This window comes from Myiozetetes cayanensis, unplaced genomic scaffold (assembly GCF_022539395.1).
Source record: "Myiozetetes cayanensis isolate MyiCay16 unplaced genomic scaffold, myiCay2020 scf1, whole genome shotgun sequence".
In the NCBI taxonomy this organism is placed as follows: Eukaryota; Metazoa; Chordata; class Aves; order Passeriformes; family Tyrannidae; genus Myiozetetes; species Myiozetetes cayanensis.
In genome coordinates, this window is record NW_026086604.1 from 14,980,224 (window position 1) to 15,004,035 (window position 23,812).

Sequence of the window (23,812 nt, forward strand, 5' to 3'; positions counted from 1 at the left end):
AACTCTGTTTTCAGAGCTGGTCTGTCCTCAGTTAAAAATAAGGTTATGACACTTAATAATAACTTTCTACACATTGAATTCAGAAAATTATGGATTCTGAAGCAGACAAAAATTTAATTAAAGCACACAGAGAAATAGAATGTCTATTTCTTTGAGGAAGATGGTATAGTGGAAAAAGAAGTATCATGCAGTAACATTTTTCATTAGATGATGTTAACATTCTCAACTTACTATCTAATGAACTAAAAATTAAAAAAACCTTGAAACTGGTGTATCTGAAGAAAATTCTATCTGGGAGATATTCTGTAAAGTGGAAGTTGTGGGTTTTTTTGTTTGGTTGGGGTTCTTTTAACTGCTGTTAATGGCATAGCTTGAAATAAAATACATTCTGGCTCTCTGATTTCATTTATTCCCTGGAGAGACTTTTTGATTATCAACTAGATCTTGGGACAGTTTAAATGAAAGAATCAGTCTCACTACAAACAGAAAATGTAACTGTTAATGTGTGTAAAGAAAGAACAAGTACATAAAAAAAAAAGTTACTAATATGAAAATATTCTGTCAATGAACTAACAGAGAGCTAAACTAAACAAGACATCAGGAAAGTACCAGGAATGCAGACACTGGCAGAAAATAGTGTGGAACAAGGACATAGCAGTTTAACTTCTTTGTATCATCATATGTCCGTTCAAGATACCTCAAAAATATCATCAGACTCATACAGTTTAGTGGTCATTTCAGTGAAGGTTGATTACAGTGAATGACCTAAATATCTTCATTGGTACTTCTTAAATTTTCATTCTTGAGATATGCAGATAATGCAACCAGAACTATTAAAGTACTTGAAGGGGAGGAGTCTACAGGGTTGCACTGAAGAGCAGTAGTTCCAGCTGATGAGCAGCCTTTACATTCCATACAACCTCACAGCTCCTCTTTTGCTTGAACTTTTACTTCAATGAGACAGAAGGTTGCAGGGACCTCTTTTAAGATCAAAGGAAGCATATTGTTTTGTAATAAGTTCATTTTACTTTTTTCAGAATTGTGACAAAAGAATATTAAATGACAGATGTTCTTAAACAATACCAATTTTAATTTTTTGAAGACAGAGAAATTGCAATTGTTATCCTTCTTGTAAAACTAAGTAAATGTTTCATACTAAATGAAACTTCTCCAGTATGTTCCCCTGTAGCTAATGAAATTTTCTCTAGCAACTGAAAATATCTGAGGGATTTATTGTGAAAAAAATTGTATTTGGCAGTTGTGAAGAAAAACAAAACAAATTGTACTAGGCCTGGAAAATATATTTTAGGCATTTGCTAGTACTATTGGTTTATGATATTTTTGTGTTCCTTGAGCAAGGAGTTGTTTCAGCTTTTAACTGTTTTTACATCAAAATGGTGATTTTGGAATTCATATGACTTACTCCCTTTTAATATTAAAAAATATTTAAAATGTAGAAAGATTACACTCATATAGACTGCAACTGTAAATGCATTAATCTACTTAAGCGATCTGTTTGCAGTACTTGAATTCATAAATGACTTATGATTTAATTTATAGAATCATAGAATGCTTTGGGATGGACCATCTGATTCCCACCCTCCTACCATGGGTAGGGACACCTTCCATTAGACCAGATTGCTCAAAGCCCCATCCAGCCTGACCTTGAACACTTCCAGGGATGCGGCATCCACAACTTCTCTGGACAACTTGTTCCAGTATCTCACAACCTTCATAGTAAAGAATCTCTTACTAAACTTACCTTTCAATTTAAAACCCTTCTCCCTTGTCCTGTCACTGAATGACCTCATCAAAAGTCCCTGTCCAGCTCTCTTGTAGGCTCCCTTTAGGCACTGGAAGGCTGTTGTAAACTCTCCTGGAGCCTTCTCTTCTCCAGGCACAACAATCTCATCTGTCTCAGCCTGTCCTCATTGGAGAGGTGTTCCACTTGTTGCCTAAATGGCTGTGGGGAAAAAAAGACTCCAAGCCAAATTAGGTAAGAGATAAGATAAGGATACAAAAGTTTTAATGAGCCCCCAGGCTTTCTGGAATACCCCCAGTGCGCGCTCCCGAAATACAGATGTCCACAGTTTTTATAATGATTTTCGCCCAATCTCCGTCCTGCCACCACCCAGGTTCTGCCCCTGCCACGCCTCTTGGAAATTGGGTCTGGGGGCGTTTTGGGACCCTCTCTTCTTCATCTTCATCTTCCTCAGAGCACATAATGTCCTTGGAGGCCTTCCAGAATTCTAGGCCTGAAGGTTGTTGGGTCTACGGCTGTATCTTGTTCCGTAGGGTTAGGATGTTCTTCTACCATTCTACCTTGAAAATGAGACTAAACAGGCTATGGAATTTAGGGAATTGATATGGGAATGGGTAACAGGGGTTTGAGCTGGTGTGTTAAGGGTAAAGGGATAATATGCTGCTACTCTAAAATCTACATTTACTACATAACTACTTCTAAGGTCTACAAAAATAAACATCAAAACATCAAAACTCCAAGGTATCACACTTCTCTGACCCTCCCTTCCCTGGACCTGCTCTGACTGGTCAACGTTTTTCTTGTGCTGGGGGCCCCACAGCTGGATACAGTATTTCTCATTCCATAAGGAAATACTGTGTATATTTCCCACTACGTTGAATAATACGTGTACATATCATCTTGATCTGTACACATCATCTTGAGTGCCATCACACAGCACATACCAGACAACCAGGAGATCAGACCTGGACAGCATTGGTTTATTAAAGGCAGGTCCTGAATGACTAACATGATCTTGTATGACAAGGAGGCTTACTCAGGGAATGTTGACTATCCAGAGTTTAGTAAAGACTTTGATTTCCTACAGCATTCTCATGGAGATTGACTCATCATGGGTTGGAGGGGTAAACTCTTCACTGGGTAAACTACTGGCTGGATGGCTGGGCCCAGAGTAGTGGTGAATGGATTTACATCCAATTGGTTGATAGTCACTAGTGGTGTTTCCCAGGGCTCAGTAATGGGGCCAGTCCTGTTGAACATCTTTATTGATGATCTGGGAAAGGGGATCTAGCACACCTTCAGTAAGTTCACAGACAACACTAAGTTCTGCAGGAGCATTGATCTGTTGGAGGGGAGGAAGACACTGCAGAGGGGTCTGGACAGGCTGGATCAATGAGCCATGCTAATGGTAAGAGATTCAATAAGATGCATTGCTACAGGCTGGGGAAGAGTGGCTGGAAAGCTGCCTTATGGAAAAGGACCTGAGGGCATTGGTTGACAGCCAACTGAACATGAGCCTGCAGTGTGCCCAGGTGGCCAAGAAGGCCAATGACATCCTGGCTTATATCAGAAATGATATGGCCAGCAGCGTGAGGGCAGTGATTGTCCCCCTGTACAGGGCACTTGTGAGGTTGCATCTTGAATCCTGTGTTCAGTTATGGGGCCCTCACTACAAGAAAGACCTTGAGGTGCTGGAGCAAGTCCAGAGAAGGGTAGCAGAGCTGGTGAGGGGTCAAGCCTCATGTAGATCAGCTGAGGAAATTGGGCTTGTGTGGCCTAGAGAAAGGAAAGCTCAGGGAAAATCTTCCTACTCTCTACAATTACCTGAAAAAAAAGTTGTAGTGAGATGGGTGTTCATTTCTTCTCCCAAGTAACAAATGACAGGATGAGAGTTGCAATCAAGTTGCACCAGGAGAGGTTTAGACAGGTATTAGAAAAAATTTCTTCACCAAAAAGATTACCAAGCATTGGAACAGGCTGCCAAGGGAAGTGGTTGAGTCCCCATCCCTGGAAGTATTTAAAAGGTGTGTAGATGTGTCACTTAGGGACATGATTTGGTAGTGTACTTGGCAGTGTTAGGTTTACAGTTGGACTCGATCTGTATGGTTCTATAAGTGATTTAAATAACCTTAGAGCTCACAGTTACAGAATCTCTGTCAAAGAAAACCTGAGTCATCAATTACTCACCTGGGAACTGCAGATGATCACTTAATTAAATTAAATTAAACTTTGTAAAATGATAAGTCTTTATAAATCTTATCTAGAATTTTTTGAATAACATTTTTAAAAGTTCTTTTAAAAATATTTAGAAAACATGCTCATTCTCTTGTTGAGACATAAAGTCTCACAGAAGGAATGCTGAAGAACAAGATTTATTTATACTTTCATTCTTTTTACTATTTATATTTCTGGACCAAAACCCTACAACTTTTAAGAACCTCAAAATCACATAGACAAATGCAGTTGTTTCCCTCTGATTGTGCTTGAAAGATATTTTATTTATCTCTGAGTTTGAAGACTGCAATTATTTGAATTTTTAAAAATTTGTATTATATCCATCTTGATATGAATTACTAGTGGGTGTTGTCTGGTGAAAAGGCAGGTAATTACATTATCAATGTAAGTAGATCATGTTTCATAGCCTAAGAAGCTTCCTTTAGAGTACCTCTAATAAGAAGTAGAAAGTGGAAAGCTTACCCAGTCAAGTTTTTGAAGTGTGTAGCATTTTTCAAGTTCACAGTATATTCAGAAAAGCCTTGACATAATATTATGCAAGCAAATAAAGTGACACAACGTTCATAAAGAAGTGTTTCACTCAGTAGTATTACAATTGGTCCAAGGCAAAATGTGAATATATGGGGGGGGAGTTTCTATTAAAGCTTTGTAAATCCTTCAGTTGTTTATTGTTTATCTTTTGGAGGACATTAAATGTCAGTGAACAGATTGCTGTGACTTGCTTCTTTATTTCTTACCTTCTTTTCTCAAATTCAATCTATTTTTATTCACAGCTCCCTGTGGAGGAAACCTGACTGGCTCTTCAGGTTTTATACTTTCACCAAACTTCCCTCATCCTTATCCCCACAGCAGAGATTGTGACTGGACTATCACTGTAAATAATGATTATGTTATATCATTAGCATTTATCAGGTAATCTGCTACTTACTCATAATTTTTAAAGTCATGTTTATAACTTTATTATTGGCATTTGTTCAGAGTTTTGTAGAGTAACATATGTATACTTAATATGACTATCAATCTGATTAATAATTGTTTTCTTTGTTAACAGTCACAACAAATACATAAGAGTACTCAATACATAGACCAGTGGAGCTTGGGAATTCATTGCTCTTGTTTACTTAAAAGCACTATCTTTGTACTGGCTAGTGTCAAGGTGGATGGTGCTCAGTTTATAAGACTGAATTCCTGAGAAGGCAGCATGGATGGAGTAACTCACTGAACTGTCTGCAACACAGGATGGTCTCTAATGGTGAAATCTATTGATTCACCACATTTTGTTTGAGACACTGGCTATATAGGCAAAATTTCAAAAACTGTCTTTACATTTAGTTTTATTAGTCCGTATCATTTCAGGATCCTTCAACAAGATACTTCCTGATGTTCTAGTTATTAGAGGGAATTTTTCTAGAATTTTCTTTGATTACAATGCAAGATTAAATTGACCTTAATAGAATCCACAGAGGAACTTTTGCTGTATGCATTGTATGTAACACAGGATGCAAATTAATATATCTATTATGTATAAAAAATATGCATTCCAACTCGGAAGTATGTCACTCAGTAGTATTACAATTGGTCCAAGGCAAAATGTGAATATATGGGGGGGGAGTTTCTATTAAAGCTTTGTAAATCCTTCAGTTGTTTATTGTTTATCTTTTGGAGGACATTAAATGTCAGTGAACAGATTGCTGTGACTTGCTTCTTTATTTCTTACCTTCTTTTCTCAAATTCAATCTATTTTTATTCACAGCTCCCTGTGGAGGAAACCTGACTGGCTCTTCAGGTTTTATACTTTCACCAAACTTCCCTCATCCTTATCCCCACAGCAGAGATTGTGACTGGACTATCACTGTAAATAATGATTATGTTATATCATTAGCATTTATCAGGTAATCTGCTACTTACTCATAATTTTTAAAGTCATGTTTATAACTTTATTATTGGCATTTGTTCAGAGTTTTGTAGAGTAACATATGTATACTTAATATGACTATCAATCTGATTAATAATTGTTTTCTTTGTTAACAGTCACAACAAATACATAAGAGTACTCAATACATAGACCAGTGGAGCTTGGGAATTCATTGCTCTTGTTTACTTAAAAGCACTATCTTTGTACTGGCTAGTGTCAAGGTGGATGGTGCTCAATTTATAAGACTGAATTCCTGAGAAGGCAGCATGGATGGAGTAACTCACTGAACTGTCTGCAACACAGGATGGTCTCTAATGGTGAAATCTATTGATTCACCACATTTTGTTTGAGACACTGGCTATATAGGCAAAATTTCAAAAACTGTCTTTACATTTAGTTTTATTAGTCCATATCATTTCAGGATCCTTCAACAAGATACTTCCTGATGTTCTAGTTATTAGAGGGAATTTTTCTAGAATTTTCTTTGATTACAATGCAAGATTAAATTGACCTTAATAGAATCCACAGAGGAACTTTTGCTGTATGCATTGTATGTAACACAGGATGCAAATTAATATATCTATTATGTATAAAAAATATGCATTCCAACTCGGAAGTATGTCACAGAAAAGGTAAAAATGGTACTTGTGATGTAAGTATTTAAGTTCTTCTTATGCTGGATGTTCTATAATAGTGTCTTTATTATTCTGATCAGTGCTAATGTGATGGCTTCTTTAGGGAGGTAGGTCATATAGTTTTCTGTTCTTGGTGCTCAGTGATATAGTATGTGTTTTAGTGAATTCATTCTAGGGAAATAACTGTTCAATTATATTTACATAATTTATTATTTAATTTTTTTGATGATTTCAGAATTTAAGTTGCTAAGGAACTTTTTATTGTGCAGTAGCACTTGTTTTATTTGGTTAAATATCATGAGCTTAAGATATTTAAGAATATTCTGCTCTTTATATTGTATTTTTAGATATAAGAGATCCCCCATCTTAGAATAAAAATAATATTTTACAGTGTGACTCAATATATTATATGAACAGTTTATAAATCTCAAATATTACCACATTAAAATATCTTAAAATCTGGTCAATTGCTATGGTTTTTGACAGAGGCTGAGAAGCTTAGTCTTGGTCAAAGAAGAGTGCATCCTTACTGAGAATTGCCTCATTTACAACACACAGACAGTTTCAGAGTGAGAAACTAAGGACTCTACTAAGTGATGTTAAATAGGCTTTTTAGTGGAACTTACTCCAGCTAATCCTTTTAAACTCAAAAGAAACTGTAGCACTTTAACAATCAAAGGTGTTGACTTTTGACTTTTGCATTTCTTTCATAAGAAAATATTAAAAAATATTCAAAAAAGAGCTCTATAAAGCCTTCAATACCTACATTTATTTCAATCAGGGGCTACTTTCAAGTAGAGACAACATAGTTTGGATTTTCATTCTTTTACTAAGAATCTTTTTTAAAATACATTTTTTTTGTACAGGGACAATCTTATAAGTAAAATTGATTAACTCTTACCCTTAAAATTAAATTCAAACTTAACTAGTTAAGTTAGTTAACTAACTATAATTTTGTTCAAAAGAAAAGATGAGGTTTCAATACTACGTCTTTGTATTTAAACTGATTATAGACAAAATACTTCTTGCTCTTAGAGTTATGGGAAGATCATCCCCTCACTGTGTGCAAGTGTGTCAGTCTGATTAGAAGCTGCGTATTCTCTACTCTGCAGCTGACTGTATTATATCATAAAGCATTTCTGCAAAGGGCTCCAATAGGTCTACATTGTTTATTTTTCTAAAGCTTTAGAAATATTCTATTATTTTTTTTTTTAATTTAAAAATGTTTGGGTTGTGGGCTGTTTTTTTCTGGTTAGCAGCAAAATATTGTTTCTAAAGAGAGAAACAAATAATATGGTATTTCTTTGTTTTCTACTAAAACATTTCTACAAACCTTTTTTTTTCTGACAGTGGAGGGTTTGTTTTCCTTTTATGAAAACAGTGATAGTAAACTTCAAATTTAAGCTAACAAGAGTGAAAATCTTAGGCAAAGCATATTCTATCTAATATTTTTCTCTCTTTTTTTTTTTTTCTCTCCAGCTTCAGTATAGAACCAAATTATGATTTTCTTTATATCTATGATGGTCCAGACAGTAATAGCCCACTAATTGGGAGCTTTCAAGATAGCAAGCTGCCTGAGAGAATAGAAAGCAGTTCAAATACTATGCACCTGGCTTTTCGGAGTGATGGATCTGTTAGTTTTACTGGATTCCATCTAGAGTACAAAGGTAAGTAAAATTTTTTTTCTTATCTATTTAAAAAGTTCAATGCACTAGTGCAAATTTTAATCTGTTGTAATTTCTCGAAGTTTTCTACCTGAAAATGTTGTTGTTTTGCCTAAGAATATAATAATGTGTATAGTGTTATAACCTTGCTAACTTAAGATTAAGCTTCTAACACGATTTCATGTACCTGACATATGATAATTTTTGGACCAGGCTGGACGGGGGCTCTAAGTAACCTGGTCTAGCAGAAGGTTCACTGCCCATGGCAAGGGGTAATGGAACTAGATGATCCTTAAGGTCCTGTCCAACCCAAACCATTCTATGAGTCTATGATTCTATGAACAAAAATGAGACAGTACTTTACAGGTTTCAAAAATAATGATGCAGTGACAAAACTTAGCAGCATATATATGTGTTTTATCCAGAATTTAAAGTTTATTTTTATGTGAGTAGGTCATGTTGAGTTATGTGCATTTAGGATTCTGCAAGATGAAATGATGTGCAAGAATCCAGGTGTCCAACATTGGAAATGAAAAATTATTTTGACTAGGTCTTTGTATCATAGACTGTAGTAGTGCTGTCTACTTGTCTCAGACATATCTGTCCAAGGTCATAAAACAGTAAAAAAGAAAATATAGATTTGCAAATATATAATCAATAGTAACTTTCATAACTGCCTCTATGTGGCTTGAGAAACAGAAATATTTGCTAGTAACTAAATATGAAAATATTCAATAATCTGTAAAGACAACCAGAGGGAAAATAAGAATGTTGCTGGTATAGACCTCCTTGGTCTTATTTTCTTCTCCATTTATTCCGATAGCAATTAGGAAAGAAGGGAAAGACATATTTGTTACTTTGGAAAACGCATGAAGTCTCCTTATACTTTACTAAAATCATAGGATTCTACTGATGTAAAGGGAGTTTACACAGCATGAGCCAGTCCTTAAAAGTTAAAAGGGATATTTCATATGATATGGTGTTGTCTCATGCTTAGCATACAAACTAAAGGGAAATCTGGAATGGGGGACACTATTTAGGAACCAGCTGGGCATAGGTTGGTTGGTGCTGAGTAATTGTTTTTCATTTACATAACTTGTTTTTCTGGGGTTTTATTTCTCTCTTCTTTTTTTTCCACTTTCATTTTTGTTTCAATTTATTGTTATTTCTATTGTTATTTCTATTATTATTATTAGATTTTATTTCAGCTATTTAACTGTCCTTTTTTAAATCCACAAGTTATTTCAGTTTCACCTTTCTGATTCTCTTCCCTATCCCACCATCATGAGTGATCAAGCAGTTGTGTGGTGCTTAGTTGCTGACTTGGGTTAAACCACAGTAGACCTTTTTGGTGCTCAACATGGAGTTTGAAAGGTTGAGTTGACTGCAGGTCTGATCAGAGCATGTTAAAACAAATTTGTTTTAAGCATTTATTATATTAGTTTAAAAGTCAGTGGTCACCATGTTGATTAATTTTGACTCAGAGTTGTGCTCGTTCTGAGAGTTGTGTTATTTAAAAACTTACTTTCTCTATATTACCTCTGGGGGCTGGATGAGGGATATCACTGTGTAACACTGGCTTATGACATGATAAAATATATAGTGTTTGTGAGATTACTCTGCTATTTTTACTCAGCATCGCTGTCACCTCCATACTTAGGGAGCCATCTCTTGAAACCTATTAATTATCACACCCTTTACATTTTCTGCTCAGAGAGCCAATCTGTGGGGCGGGTAAGGCATAACACTTGCCCGAGTCTTTCACCTTTCCTTTCTTCTTCACCTTTACCTTCCCCACCAGCTACTTTCAACAGCTCTTCAGAATTTTGAATATCCTTGGGATGTTCAAGCCAATGTATTCATGTTGCTATGTCTCCTGAATATATCTCAGGTTTTGTTTAAAGTTAACAACTATTTAGGTGTACTGCTCAGAGATCTGCCCTGAGGCTGGATAGTTATGAGTGGCAGGGTGCATGGGATACTATGGACAAGAATCAAGGACAGCAGGCACCTCCAATATTTTGGTACTTCAACCCTGAACAGGTGCAGAATCCTGAAAAACTAATAAAATATTTGGAAAAAGTACCTTGTCACACTGGCAGTTCCAGAGAAACACAATTCATTGCAATGGGCTGGGACCTGGCCCAGGCCTAGCAAACCCTATTCAACATAATTCACTATCCTCAAGGCAAAGAAGTCTCTGAATCTGATAGCAAAACAACAGACACTGTGGCTGCTCCATCTTCCAAGGTAAGCTTTGCAGCTGAACCAGAGGAACAATCAGTGCTGGTATCAGTCACCCTACACACAAAAAGAGATATCAGGTACAAAAGGCAGCTGGTTTGGTAAGGAAAGAAACTCCTACTAAGAAAGGAAAGGAGGAACTGGATGAAGAGGGCTACTCTGAGGTGGGGCCACCACAAGAAGAGGAGGAAGAAGCAGAACTCATAAACGAGCCAGTGACTACCCAATCAGCAAATTGTCACCTTGGCTGCTCCAATGCTGGGTTAACAGGGCTAGTAGCCTGGAATTAGAGGGTAAGGAAACCAAGCAGCTAGGATGCCTCTCTAGGGGAGGAGGCATTGACAAAGTCATTGGAAAAGGGGCACAATCCCTCAGCCTCCTGTCAGGCACGAAGAAAAGTTATCCCTTCAAGGAAGACGTTATATGCCATTCAGGCAAAAGGACAACCATGAAGAGAGGTATCCAATACCTGAGGGAATCAGCCATGCTGCAGGTAATTTGTGATGACCTGTATAATGAGCAGTTATCCAAAGATACAGATGAAATCCAGTACACACAACCCATGTGGTGTGACTTTTTACAAAACATACCATATGCCAACTCTTTGGCAGTAAAAACCTGGAAAGACAGGGAGGGACAAACAGTGGACAAACTGGACATGGAAAGAACATGAGAAAGTGGGATGGAGTACCTACTTCAACCCTAGTGATACAGGTGTGTGAGTTGGAAGGAAAAAAAATCACAAAAGGCTGTGAGCAGGAAAATGGCTGCTCCAGTTTCCAGGAGGATGGGGAAGAGAATCAGAAGACTGAAAGTGAGAAAACTTGTGGGTTGACATAAATACAGCTTAAAATGGAAAGCAAGAGCCATGCACACAAGCAGAGCAAAATAAGGAATTAACTTACAACTTTCCATGGACAGTCTGGTGTTCAGTCATCCCCAGGAAAGTAGGCCTATGACATGTGTAACGGCAACTTTGGAAGACAAATACCTGAACTTCAAATGTTCCCCCCGCTTTCTTCTTCTTCCCCCAGATTTATATGCTGGGCATGACATCATATGGTATGGATCCCATATCAAATGGGTCATACAATATGACCTAACTTTGGTCATTTGTGGTCAGCTGTCCCAATTGGATTTGCTTCAACTACCTAATAAGGGAGTATTGAAAAGACAGAGCCAAAGTCTTCTTGACGTGCAGATAGTGATGAGAGCTGATGGACATAAGTTGAAAAAAGAGAAATTTCAATTACATATTATGAGAAGGTAAATTACTCTGAAGTTAGCCAAACACTGGGACTGCTTGCCCTGAAATGATGTCTTCTGAATCCTTTGAAATCATAACCAGACTATACAAAGTAACCTAATCAAACTGTCCCTGCTTTGTGCGGTGGTTGTATGAGGTTTCTTTCAACATAAATTTTTCTGATTTGATGAACTTTTCAAACAAACTGTAACAGATGCATGTCCTACATGTACACTAATCCTATTTTAAGTGACAGCAGTACTCAAGTTATGCTTCATTGGTGGTCCATATTTTTCATTTCCAAATCTCAGACCTGAGTCCCATGTCTGGTCTGTAATCATGTTTCTGTTTGCAATTTGTTCTTCCCATTCTCTCTCCCTGCCTTCATTTCTATGTTATGGAGGAAACGCTTATTACTTCTAATAAGTGCTCTGGAGAATAATTATGGAATGTTTGCTATAGTTAAGTATATGTAATATATGTGTGTAATATTATTGCTAAGAAGCTTATTATGGCTTTGTTGCCTTTGAGACTTAGGGATGTAGTAGTAAGTCATCAAGTTCTGGACAAAGCACATGCTTCTCTTGGCTTTCAACATTGTTTTGCATGCACTGAGATACTACTTTTCTGCAGAATTTTGGCATCATTACCATGTTATTCAACAGAGACTTGTTGAATTTGAGATTGAAGCAGCATATATCACAGTTTTCAACTTGTATTTCAGAAGACTTAATTGATCCAGTGGTGTACCAATGTTATCAGAGAAGTAAATGCTGTTTTTCTTGAAGCTTGTTGCAAACTTTTATTATGGGCAAACTTGATTCACAGTATGCACAGCCAAAACTGTAATGTTACTGTAACTCAAATCTGAACTGCTTAATGAAAAAAAAAATTATCACCTGCTTAATTGTTACAAAAAATAATCTTTAAAATGCCTCTACAGAAAAAGTCTTTATAGTAATACAGCTTAAATTGTAGCACACACACTGTCCAGCATTTCCTCCAATCTTCTGCCAAAGCTGTTACTGCCCTTAAGTGTTTTTAGCTTAATGATAGTAGTATTCTTGAGAAGGAAAGGGGAAGAACTACAGGGGTCATCAATGTCTTGAGTTCTTTAGTTAGAACAGCATGATGTTGATGGTGAAAGATTTGTACTCCTGTCTCCTGGGAGCATTTATAAGTTTGCTAATACAATCTCGTTTTCTTTTTTTGTCACTGGTTCTCAGCCAGACCTGATGAATGCTTTTGCCACATGTGACATAATTTTTCACATATTGTAGCGTAGTCTAATGACTTTTTTTTTTTTTTGCAAGTTTACTTAGCAGCTCCTTTGGATTTGCAAAAGTACTTTTAAGGTGTTAAGTCTTTCAAGCTTTATTTTTCAGACTAGTTATTAAGAGACTGTATTTCTATAGTGACATTGTTACTGTTTAGTCAGCAACTTCAAGAGTCTGTCACAACTATAACTTTGGGGAAAAGAAAATTACAGGGATGTAACTTTTCCCTAGAGATAATTTATGCTGTGACAGATCATGTCTTTCCTCAAATTTTGATTTATGCACTAGGCATAATAAATTATTTTTTTTCTCTCTCTTTATCTTTTCATGTAGTACTACTTTATCCAGGAATTTTCTAGAATTGCGAAATGTTTGGAATTATTTTTTGGAGTCATAAATTTGAGAATGATGATCTCACTGTATCAGTTGTGAATAAATACAGATATATCAATATTAGTTCAATAAGAGGAAAAAATAATGTTTTATTGATATTGTCAAAATATTAGTTATAATCCTAAATTAAATTATCCTTTTTTTTTTTCCCTTTCTTCCTTTTTTTTTCTTTTTTTTCTACATTTGATAATTTGGACTTGAAAGAATTTTCAATTTGCCCTAAGACCTGCAAGGGAAGGTGTGGTTGGCTTGCATAGTAATTATTAATATCTGTGTCATATCTTTACAGACTTTCTAGTAAATTGCTTCCTTTAACTCTTCATTGTTCATCCAAATTTTTGAATGAGTGTTAAAAAAGTTTTAGGCAGCACACTACAACTAACTAAATGAATCTATGTAAATATCTAATACCTGTCCTTAACGATTAATGATGCGATATAACTATTAATTGTTATTGGATTGTTTTTCATAACAAAAGCATGCTCTGTAGATTATATATGTAAACCTTAATAAATTACTAACCACATTAGGAGATATTCAAGTTCTTTTGGAAGGTGTGAAGTTGAAATTTCAAATGAATTATTCTGTTTTTCTGTCTTCAAATGTAAACGCAATGTAATTATTTCTCTCCTCTCAGAAATACTAGAACATAAAAATGGCCTTCAGGGATCTACTTAGTACATAAACTTGGCTCTAGTAGTGATCAATTACTTATATGTGGCCAAACTATATAAAAGTCAAAGAAATAATAATTTATCTATAATTTTTCAGAAACTTCAGCTTAATTACTGCCAGAATCAGATAAAGTACCTTTTTATTTAAAGCTCTTGAAAAGTCTTTCAGGAATTTCAAAGCTCATATAATCATTTGGTAACCATACTTACCTTTAGTAGAAAGTTATGCAGTGCAAATATGCCTGGTAAATAAACACTTCTTTTGATGTAATAGAAAGTTGGCACTGATCTTGCAGAAAATGAAGGAGTGTTCCCCATTGATCTTCTTCACAACACCCTTAAGTGTTAAAGAAAATCTGAAATATCTGTCTTCTGCTTGATAAAATATATTACTCCAGACTCTATCCTGCACAGCACAAAGTCATCTGCTTCATTATGGCTTCTGTCTAATATATTTACTTTTTTTTTCCCTTAATGGAAATCGCATTTTTTTCCAAAATGTTTAACTTTTCTCACCTTCTGCGTAATAATGTTGTTAATTAGAAGTGCCAAGTGTTTATTTTTGTGCAATTTTTTACTACACATTGGTATTCACGTTATAGAAGTAAGAGGGAAACAAATACAAAAGTATGTGCACGTTTCAACATAGTTCAATATTTTGAAAGAAATAACTATAAATAATTTAAAAGTTAGATAAATTTAAGGAATATTTTTATAGTTTGTCCTTCAGTGAGGGAAAAAGAGCTATGCAAAGATATACCATTCTATCATATGCAAATAGATATTCATTTAGTGTTTATTAATTTTGAAGAAATTCTTGTTTGCATACTTCTTATTTTGTAACAAACTACTCATATTGATTTCCTCCATTTACAAGTTTTTGCACCACAGGTTTTAAAACTAGGATGTGTCTTATCTACTAGAAGAATGTCCATGGATGTACCTTCATCTAACTACATAACTACATCATAAGTCACAATGAATTTTCTGAAAAAACATGGTTCTGTAATGAAGGACTATAGAAATTATCTGGAAAAAAGACAGAAGACTTAGTTTCGGTCATTATATAGTAATTTGTAAATACATTAAAAAGAAGGAGAGAGAAAATTTGATATAGAACGAAAGGCTTCTTAAAAAAAACCCAACAGGGTCTACAGGGTGCTCAAAGAAGACCTTTAGAGAATTTCAGTAAATATTTATAACATTTTAGGTTATATTTAGAATTATATTTACATTTGTTTCCTCTACAGCAAAACTTCGTGAGTCTTGCTTTGATCCTGGAAATATAATGAATGGAACAAGACTTGGAATGGATTATAAACTGGGTTCCACTGTCACATATTACTGCGATGCAGGTTATGTTCTTCAGGGATATTCTACACTAACATGTATTATGGGAGATGATGGAAGACCTGGATGGAACAGAGCCCTGCCCAGTTGTCATGGTAAGAACAGTTTTTAATTTATTTTAGTTGCCGTTGTTATTACTGTTTCTTAATCATATGGAAGAAATAGGTGAAAAATTGAAAGAAGTGATTTTAATAATATTCTCTTTTAGGAAAAAGCCCTTTTCAACAACATATGTAGTAATATATATATATATATATAATACTGGGAAAACTATTTATTCAAGTTGATATTAACATTGGATAAATAGTGCTATGTGTTAGTATTGGAAATAGAAGGTTAGTAGTAATGTCATTCTCTATGCCGACAGATATTCTTGAAATAATTAACAGCAGAGTATAGAGATGTATACCATATATATATATATATAAATAAAAATAAAGCCTTAAGTATACTTTGGATGTCATAATATACGTTGGTTTCTTTTTTGTTATTACTAGTTTTGAAATCATGAAAATGAAACATTTTGTATATATTGCATTACGTCATTCAGTTCTTGGACGTATGAGCTGTAGAAAAATTAAACCTTGAAATGTATGAAAGATCCAATTATTCAAACTTTTATCAATATGAAGAACTCCACTCATTTCAGAAATCTCCTGACTTCAGTTAGATTACTTGTCTCAAGCATCAGTATTTTCAGATTTAAACTCTAAGGAAAAATTAAATATTTATTTTGCTTATTTCTTAACAGAAATTGATAAACGCTTTGCACTTTTCACTTTGTGAAGTCACGTATTCTGTAAGATTAAGTGCAAAACCTCTCCCATGTATGCAGATTTTAATACCAGAAAAATGCCAAACTACAAAATTAACATTTGCTTCATAAGTTAGAATAAAATCCAATTATCATGTTACTTTCAATTCCTTTTTGTAATTTGAAGACAAAAAACCCTGTTAAATAAATTTCCAATTTGAGTAAGTACATACTTTGAATAGAGTATACTGTGTGTTTTATATTTCTATTGCAAATTGGATGGTGGAATACCAGCAAAGCAGAAAAAAAAATAAAATTCTCCAGTCTAAAGAATAACCATTATTATAACCATCTGAAGAAGTTCAATATTTTCCTTGTCCACCTAAACCATCATAGTATTGAATTCCAAAATTCAGTGGCATCAAATTGGAACTTTGGCCCTAGCAAATGTTTGGAAGTGTGTTCAAACTTGTAGACTGTGTACAGTGGAAATCAAAAGTTTTTTCCCCAATTTAAAATGAGATGTGAGAGTTGTTTCCTGGAGAGGAGTTAGTGAGGAAAGTTGTAAATAAGAGGGGAAAAGTTTCCTTTTTTTGGAAGTTCTTTTTCAGAGATAATGAAAGATAAATAATTTCTTTCTCTGTGCAAAAATTGTATCTCTTAAAGTCACTTATAATCTACTTAACAATCTTCCAGTGTTATCTATCTTAACATTCATTAAAGGGAGAATGTTTTGCTTGGAAGCACTACCATTGAAGTTAAAAGAGAAAAAAAATCTTATCATAAAAAAAGTAGTGAATATGTCTGTCACTGGTTCTAAGTGGACTATTTTCTTTCCTGGACGAAAAAGGTCTTATTTCAAAGATGGCAGACCTTATACTACCTTAAGATATGATGTCACAGAATAGCCTTCCCCCACCACTAAAATAAACAACTCCCAAAAAAGCCCAGCAAACAAACATACAAACAAAAAATCACCAAACCCCCGGCATTAGCTTTGTAATTTTCACAGATTTTCTTATATTACTTTTTCCTCCAGTTAAGAGTTGATGGAGGTTTGTAGTTATGTTGATGTGCTATATTACAGTATATTTTAACCATGTATTAAGACTTTCACCTTTTGTGGAATTTATCTCAAGAAAAACAGAACTTTCATATGGCTGTGAGAAAGTTGATATCAGTTGATTAACTTTCAGTTACAAAGGGCTGGCAGAAACAGTTTGACAGCTGAATTCTACTCCTGACCAATCTCACTTATGCAATAAAATTCACATAGTTGAAAACAGATTCCTTCATTTTCCCCACTGTATTTTTTAAACTCTGATGACACTGATAGAGTAATAAAGAAACAGAGCATGAAATATCACCTCAGCATATATGGGGGTTTTATGTATTTATGTATTTATTTATTTATTTAAAAAATGGGGGCCTTTATATGTGTAACATTTTGATCTAATGTTTTAGGTATGGAGCAAAAATATTTTTTTTTATAAAATTACCTATCATGCTCTCTAAATCTTTACATTTTTAATATGAATTTAGAATCTGGGTTCTTCTTTTAAATTCTTTTGAGCCATATTTACCCATGTAGATTTATAGGGAAAGTGAGGCAACTTACAATGTTTAAAAGAGAAATATGATGAATGAATATTCTCATTTTGCTCATAGTTGGAGTTAAGTAGGACAGAGGTGAGGAAGGGAAAGCCTTCAACATTCCAGGTGGCTCACTCAGCTCAAGGGACATGTTTTACATGGTCTTGTAAAGAGTATAAATCAAAACACACATAAAAGCTTTTCCTATTCTAAGAGAAGAGAACTTGATAATTTCCATGAAGAAAAATATTAGATAAATAACACAGATAATGTGAGGGTGAAACTGATACAAGGGTCCATAGTTAGACTCTATCAAGTAAAAAGTCTTGTTGCAATAATGTGGATATTTTCACTGAGTTGTAGAATCTCAATAAAAAAGGATAGAGTACCATCTCTATACCCCTTCTGGATAACTTGGTGTGACTCAACATACTCCTGAGGGATGAGTTTGGCCCACATAGAGAAAGAAGTTAAGGGTTCTACTAGTTAGGAAGTATAGTAATTTAGATAAAATGTAGTCAAATATACATCCTTCATTCAGAATATCAAAAATAAAATGAAGACCATGACTCTATTAGTTTGTGAGGACAACCATTTGGCTTTAGGTATTCTCTGTAAACAGCTAGTACATCAAGCTGCACACAAAATCTTTGTTGAGGAACACTGATGTTCTGCATCTGGTCAGGCTTCATTATGAACTGGCTGATGAATGGCATAGTCCATCAAAACTTGTTTTCCTGAAATGTGCAAAACTGAGAATATATGAGTGTCTATACACCCTAAAAGACAAGAACTGATAATTTTGGATTTAAATAAAAGCTGAGTAATTTTTTATATTCTACCTTTATTTCCCAATATTTCTATGACCTAGTCCTACATGCATTAGCATGACTTACATTTGGTTGAAATATTTTTTTTTTAAATGACCTTGAGTCTTTCTAATAAGTATGGGAAGTGAACCAAATCATTGGCTGCGTTCTTTTATAAACATATGCAAAGATTATCCAGGCTAATATGCTAAGCTATTTGGTATTTCATGGTGTATATTAAGAACAAGATGTAATTAACATATGCAGATGAAATATTAGTATCATAGAGACAATGATTAATGATTTCTCTTCAGTACACCGACTATAGTTAATTTTAAATTTTTGGTAGCAAACAACAATTATTTACAAAGTAGCAAAAAGCCCTGTAATGGGAAATCATATTTATGACTGAGTGTGAACACCTTGTTCCTACCAGAAGAAATCCTTTATTGATCACCAAAAAATACTACTTCATTTCATTACAGCTTGTTTAATCCTTAGAAATATTTGAATCCACGTTTCAAAATAACTCAGTCTGTAAGATACATCTAACAATATCCAATATTCAGAATATTCATTGAGTTGTTTTCATCTGTATTAAGTTGTTACAGTTATTTGACATAGCTCAAAGCAGGTTTATATCCGAAAACTTTAAGATGGAAGACTGCACAGGAAAGCTTAATCTTAGTTTTTATTATTTTGTAATATAGTAAATGTTGACAGATTTTTCATCAATTATTCAATATTGATTACTCAATCAGAGGTCACATTTCTATGTAGTTTTTACAGAACGAAGGTTTATCTTTCTCAAGTTAGGAAAGGCACTTAGATGGAAACTTTGAGGATTGCATGAGTTTAAATGGTTGGTAGTTATGGTACAAAGAGGGGAAGAAAGGCACTGAGAAAAGTGCTAAGATCAACCTTAGTTAGCTTTCCAGTAATGTAGTAAAGATACTAAAGGCATTAAAACACATTTAAGAGGTGGCAGAGGTGATGCTGCGATTGTAGTCAACCATTTACCTCCGCTTGATGACACTTTAATTTAAAAGAACTTAATCTTTACCAATTTCATATTTGAATTATGACTAGCTAAATGATATTGCAGAGTGAAAATCATTAATTGCCATGGTCATGTGAACAAGTTGTGCCATCTGCTCTTGGATTTTCAGTGTTGAGTCACTCTTCTGACTAGATTTCTTCACTGTCTACTTCAGAAACCTTTCTTAAATGATCACTCATATAAGGCATAGCTATTATTTTTCTCATATTATGCACTTTTATCATGTACTTTTATGCTTGAAAATCTTTGAGTAGGTAAAGAATCCATGACATTCGCACCATAAAAGAACAACACAAAATTGATTCTTTTACTTTAAAACTACTCAATAGTTCTCTTAAATACTAATAAATAAAATCTTTAAAACCAGTAGTGGGAAAAAAAAATCCATAGCCCCTTGAGGATGTGTTTGGAACATCTTCAACAGTAATCTCATATCCTACTGTGGCTGGAAGAGGGCATCAATTAGTTTTTTGATTTACTGATGATAAAGAGTTGCTTATGTTTGTAGTCACCACATGAAAGGCTGCTATTTAAATCTATTTTGAAGTTTGAATTAGGGCAATTGCAGTAAACACAGAGTATTCCTTCAGCAAATAAAGCTGTGTTACTAGGAAAGAAGGCACTCTGGTTTTCTTTGTTTTATGGTTGCCAAATATGTTCAGTTTAACCACTTTAGCAACGTGCTTTACTTAAAATTGTTATTGTTTGCTAATTACAAAGCATTTTTCATTTTCTTTTTGCCCAAAATAACACATTTGTTTTATAGAATCACATAGACAATGACCTGAGTACTTAGAATTAGAATTGAAATCAATTAGGATTGCATTTTGAGTATGAAAAATGCTGTTTGGACTGTGTGAACAGCTTGCATGCTCGGCAGGGTAGGACTTAGAACAGCAACATAGGAAATAGGAGATCAAGTAAAATATCTGAACATACCACATACAACAAACTCCGCTTTGGAGGGATGTATGTGTAAAAATTTAGCACTGAGATTTCTGAGAAAGTAGAAGAGTAGGCATCTAAGTGTACCTTACCCTATAAACCTTGCACTAATGACCCTTTTCAGTATGATCACACTCATTACTCCTCCTCCATGGAGAGGAAACCACTATACACTGAGAACTATCAAGTCAAAAAGCCTAAGAAAGAAAACCTTACTTCCACACAGTGGATTTGGAAGTAATTGAGATTTAGTTACCACTATATACTTCTGGGAGATAATAGTCTCATCTTTCCTAGGACATGCAACTGATTGGTTATTATAAAGTACATGAATAGTTTTGGGAATAGGAGACAAAAATAAGATCTTTCTGTATGCATACGCGGGTAGCTGGTATTTTGCTGAAAACCCCATAGTTTTTTTGAAAATGTGATTGAGTAAAATCTCAGCTTTTATTAAAGATGTTTTCTTCACATCAGACAAAGTTTAAAAATTATACTGGAATTAACTATAAATATTAATAATTCTAGAAAAATTAAATAAAGATAAAAATAAATACAGGCACAAACACATACTCACAGAAAGCATTACTCTGAGTGTCTGACCTTTTGCATATACATTTGGAATTCATAATATGACATTACAATGTCCATTGAATAATAAATGTTGTGTGTAATTGTTTCAAGCTCTCTTTTAAGAAGTAATAATGTAATGGTAAATAAAATATAAGAGATGAAAAAAGTTGTTAATTACAATGATCTCATTAAAATCAGCTGCCAGAGAATCTTAATTCCCTACATATTTAAGGGATTAGTTAAATAGAGTGCATCATAAAACCAGGCACTTCATCTTCTGTTGAAATAAATCTGCAGCCAATTTTTAAAAGCATAGTTTAATGAAAGAAATGTTAAAATGGAGGAGAAATAGCTTAAGCTATGTGAACTTGATTTTTTTTTCAACTTTAATTTTTTATTTTCATCACTATAAACAACTGATTTGAAATCAAGTAACGTCTATCCATTTAATTTTAAATAGGTTTACTTATAGGCAACTGTTAGTTTGAATACACATTATGAAGAAGCAAAGAAAATGTAACAGGCAATTTTAATATTTTTGTGAATTGCATGTAAATGACAAAATACGTAAATTCACTGACAGAGTTTCCAATCTATTTGGCAATAAAAGTACATAGAAAGCACATATGAAATTATGGAATAATGTATGTGATTTTTTTCTTATTTATAATATTTAAAACTGACAATTTCTTTTCGCTTTGAGTATGTAAATTTTCAAGTAACAGATTCAAAAAACATTATTTTACCTGAAAAAAATTCTTACACCATATATTTTGAGGTGGAGAGAAACCCACTTTTTAGCACTAGTTTACATGGATATGTGCTTGTTTCTGTATTTATTGTTAGCACCATAGGTGTATATTTTTCTTTGAAATTTCTTTCGAACAGACAAAATGTCTGCAGGGTATTCTGTTCTTAGAAGGAAAAAAAAATCACTGCTATTTATTTACAGAGAGAAACAAATATTTATTTTCCAAAGTCTGCAAGACACTGAAGTCAGATAGGACTATGTAGCATCACTTAGCAATCATGGTAAATCAATTAAATAATAACTGGAATTAAAAAAAAACTGATCCAGTCAGCTACACTGGCTATAGCTGACAAAATGCATATTTCTAACTTAACCTCAGGCAGCAGTCAGAAGGTCCTCACTCTTGTCTAATAAGATTTCAGTAATCAACTGTAAGCAGATTTATTAGGTGACATATGCTTTTGGTTACATGTATAAGACTCATATTTCATTCTTTGCACAAATTTTGTCATCTCCATGTTGTCTGTCACAGCGGGAACCAGGAGAGGGTTCTGGGGAATAGGAAAACCTGCAATTAAGAGACTCAATTGTTTTAAATTTTAATTAAATTTTCTTTTCCTTGCTGACTGGGATACAAACAGCATTTAGTCAACATATTATAGGAATAGTAAACAAGCTTAAAGAGGATATTTACCTCTTTTAGATCCCATATTTCTTGACATTTGACTCAGAAGCTGCTTGTGTTACAGCTTTTTTCTGAAGCTACAGTCTTCTGAAGGAAAAGTGTCTTCTACAACAAAACTTTACTCGTCATTTTGAGGTATTCACTGGATCCTTTTTGTGATGTATTTTTCTTTCATACCCTAAAGAGTAGCTGTGTGTTATAAATACAGGCACAAACACATACTCACAAAAAGCATTACTCTGAGTGTCTGACCTTTTGCATATACATTTGGAATTCATAATATGACATTATAATGTCCATTGAATAATAAATGTTGTGTGTAATTGTTTCAAGCTCTCTTTTAAAAAGTAATAATGTAATGGTAAATAAAATATAAGAGATGAAAAAAGTTGTTAATTACAATGATCTCATTAAAATCAGCTGCCAGAGAATCTTAATTCCCTACATATTTAAGGGATTAGTTAAATAGAGTGCATCATAAAACCAGGCACTTCATCTTCTGTTGAAATAAATCTGCAGCCAATTTTTAAAAGCATAGTTTAATGAAAGAAATGTTATAAATTCAAAAGATTACAGTTTCTTCCCTGTTGTACTGCATTTCTATTGTTTTGTTAATCACTTACAGATTAGGCTGATAGTTCAAAGCTTTACTGAGATAGCATTCCAGGAAATACGCTGGTTTGATTTGGGTGAATTTTTAATAAAACATGTTTTCAGACATTAAGCTAAGTAATAGAAGGCTGGAGAACATTAATTACAGTGGTGTTTTAATTATCTTCAGTTCAAATACTGGTTATTCAGTTAACCTCTTTTATTTCAGCATAAGATAAAAGTATCTAACAAATAGTGAAACAGCTGGCTTAAAGCAGAGCAGATTTTCTCAGTGAGAGGAAACGTGACAATATTGTGCTCAGAATGTGTCTGAATTGTCTATAATGCATTAAAATGGGACACCTTGGGAGGAAGGGAAGAGCAATTTTTTTTAAAATTTTTTTTTTTTTACTTTATGTGGGAAATGATAGCAAAAAGTAAGCTTATTGAAATAGATTTGAAGACAACAGCAAAAAACTAAGTATGTACTGGTGACCTGGAATCATGTATCACCATTTTAGAGAATTGCAAGTGAGAATCAAAACCTGAGTGAATCACTAAATGAGGTGATGAAAAAACACAATTGTAGAATCTAATAGAAATTAAGATATGTGTTTCAGGAAAAGGAATCACGTTCAAAAAAAGGTAGTAGAAAA

General features: G+C 34.0%; 1 protein-coding gene across 6 annotated transcripts in view; it reads left to right on the plus strand.

Annotated features, from left to right (window-relative positions):
• CSMD3 (CUB and Sushi multiple domains 3) overlaps positions 1-23,812 on the plus strand; it is a 605,611-nt gene that overhangs the window by 423,409 nt on the left and 158,390 nt on the right. For 5 of the 6 annotated variants that reach the window (XM_050305446.1, XM_050305462.1, XM_050305471.1 and 2 more), the window contains 3 exons: positions 4,771-4,909; positions 8,027-8,214; positions 15,296-15,490. In XM_050305446.1, the coding sequence (XP_050161403.1) occupies positions 4,771-4,909; positions 8,027-8,214; positions 15,296-15,490 (522 nt within the window). Of the gene's footprint in view, positions 1-4,770; positions 4,910-5,750; positions 5,890-8,026; positions 8,215-15,295; positions 15,491-23,812 lie in introns of all 6 variants that reach the window. The other variant, XM_050305454.1, reaches the window with a different exon arrangement.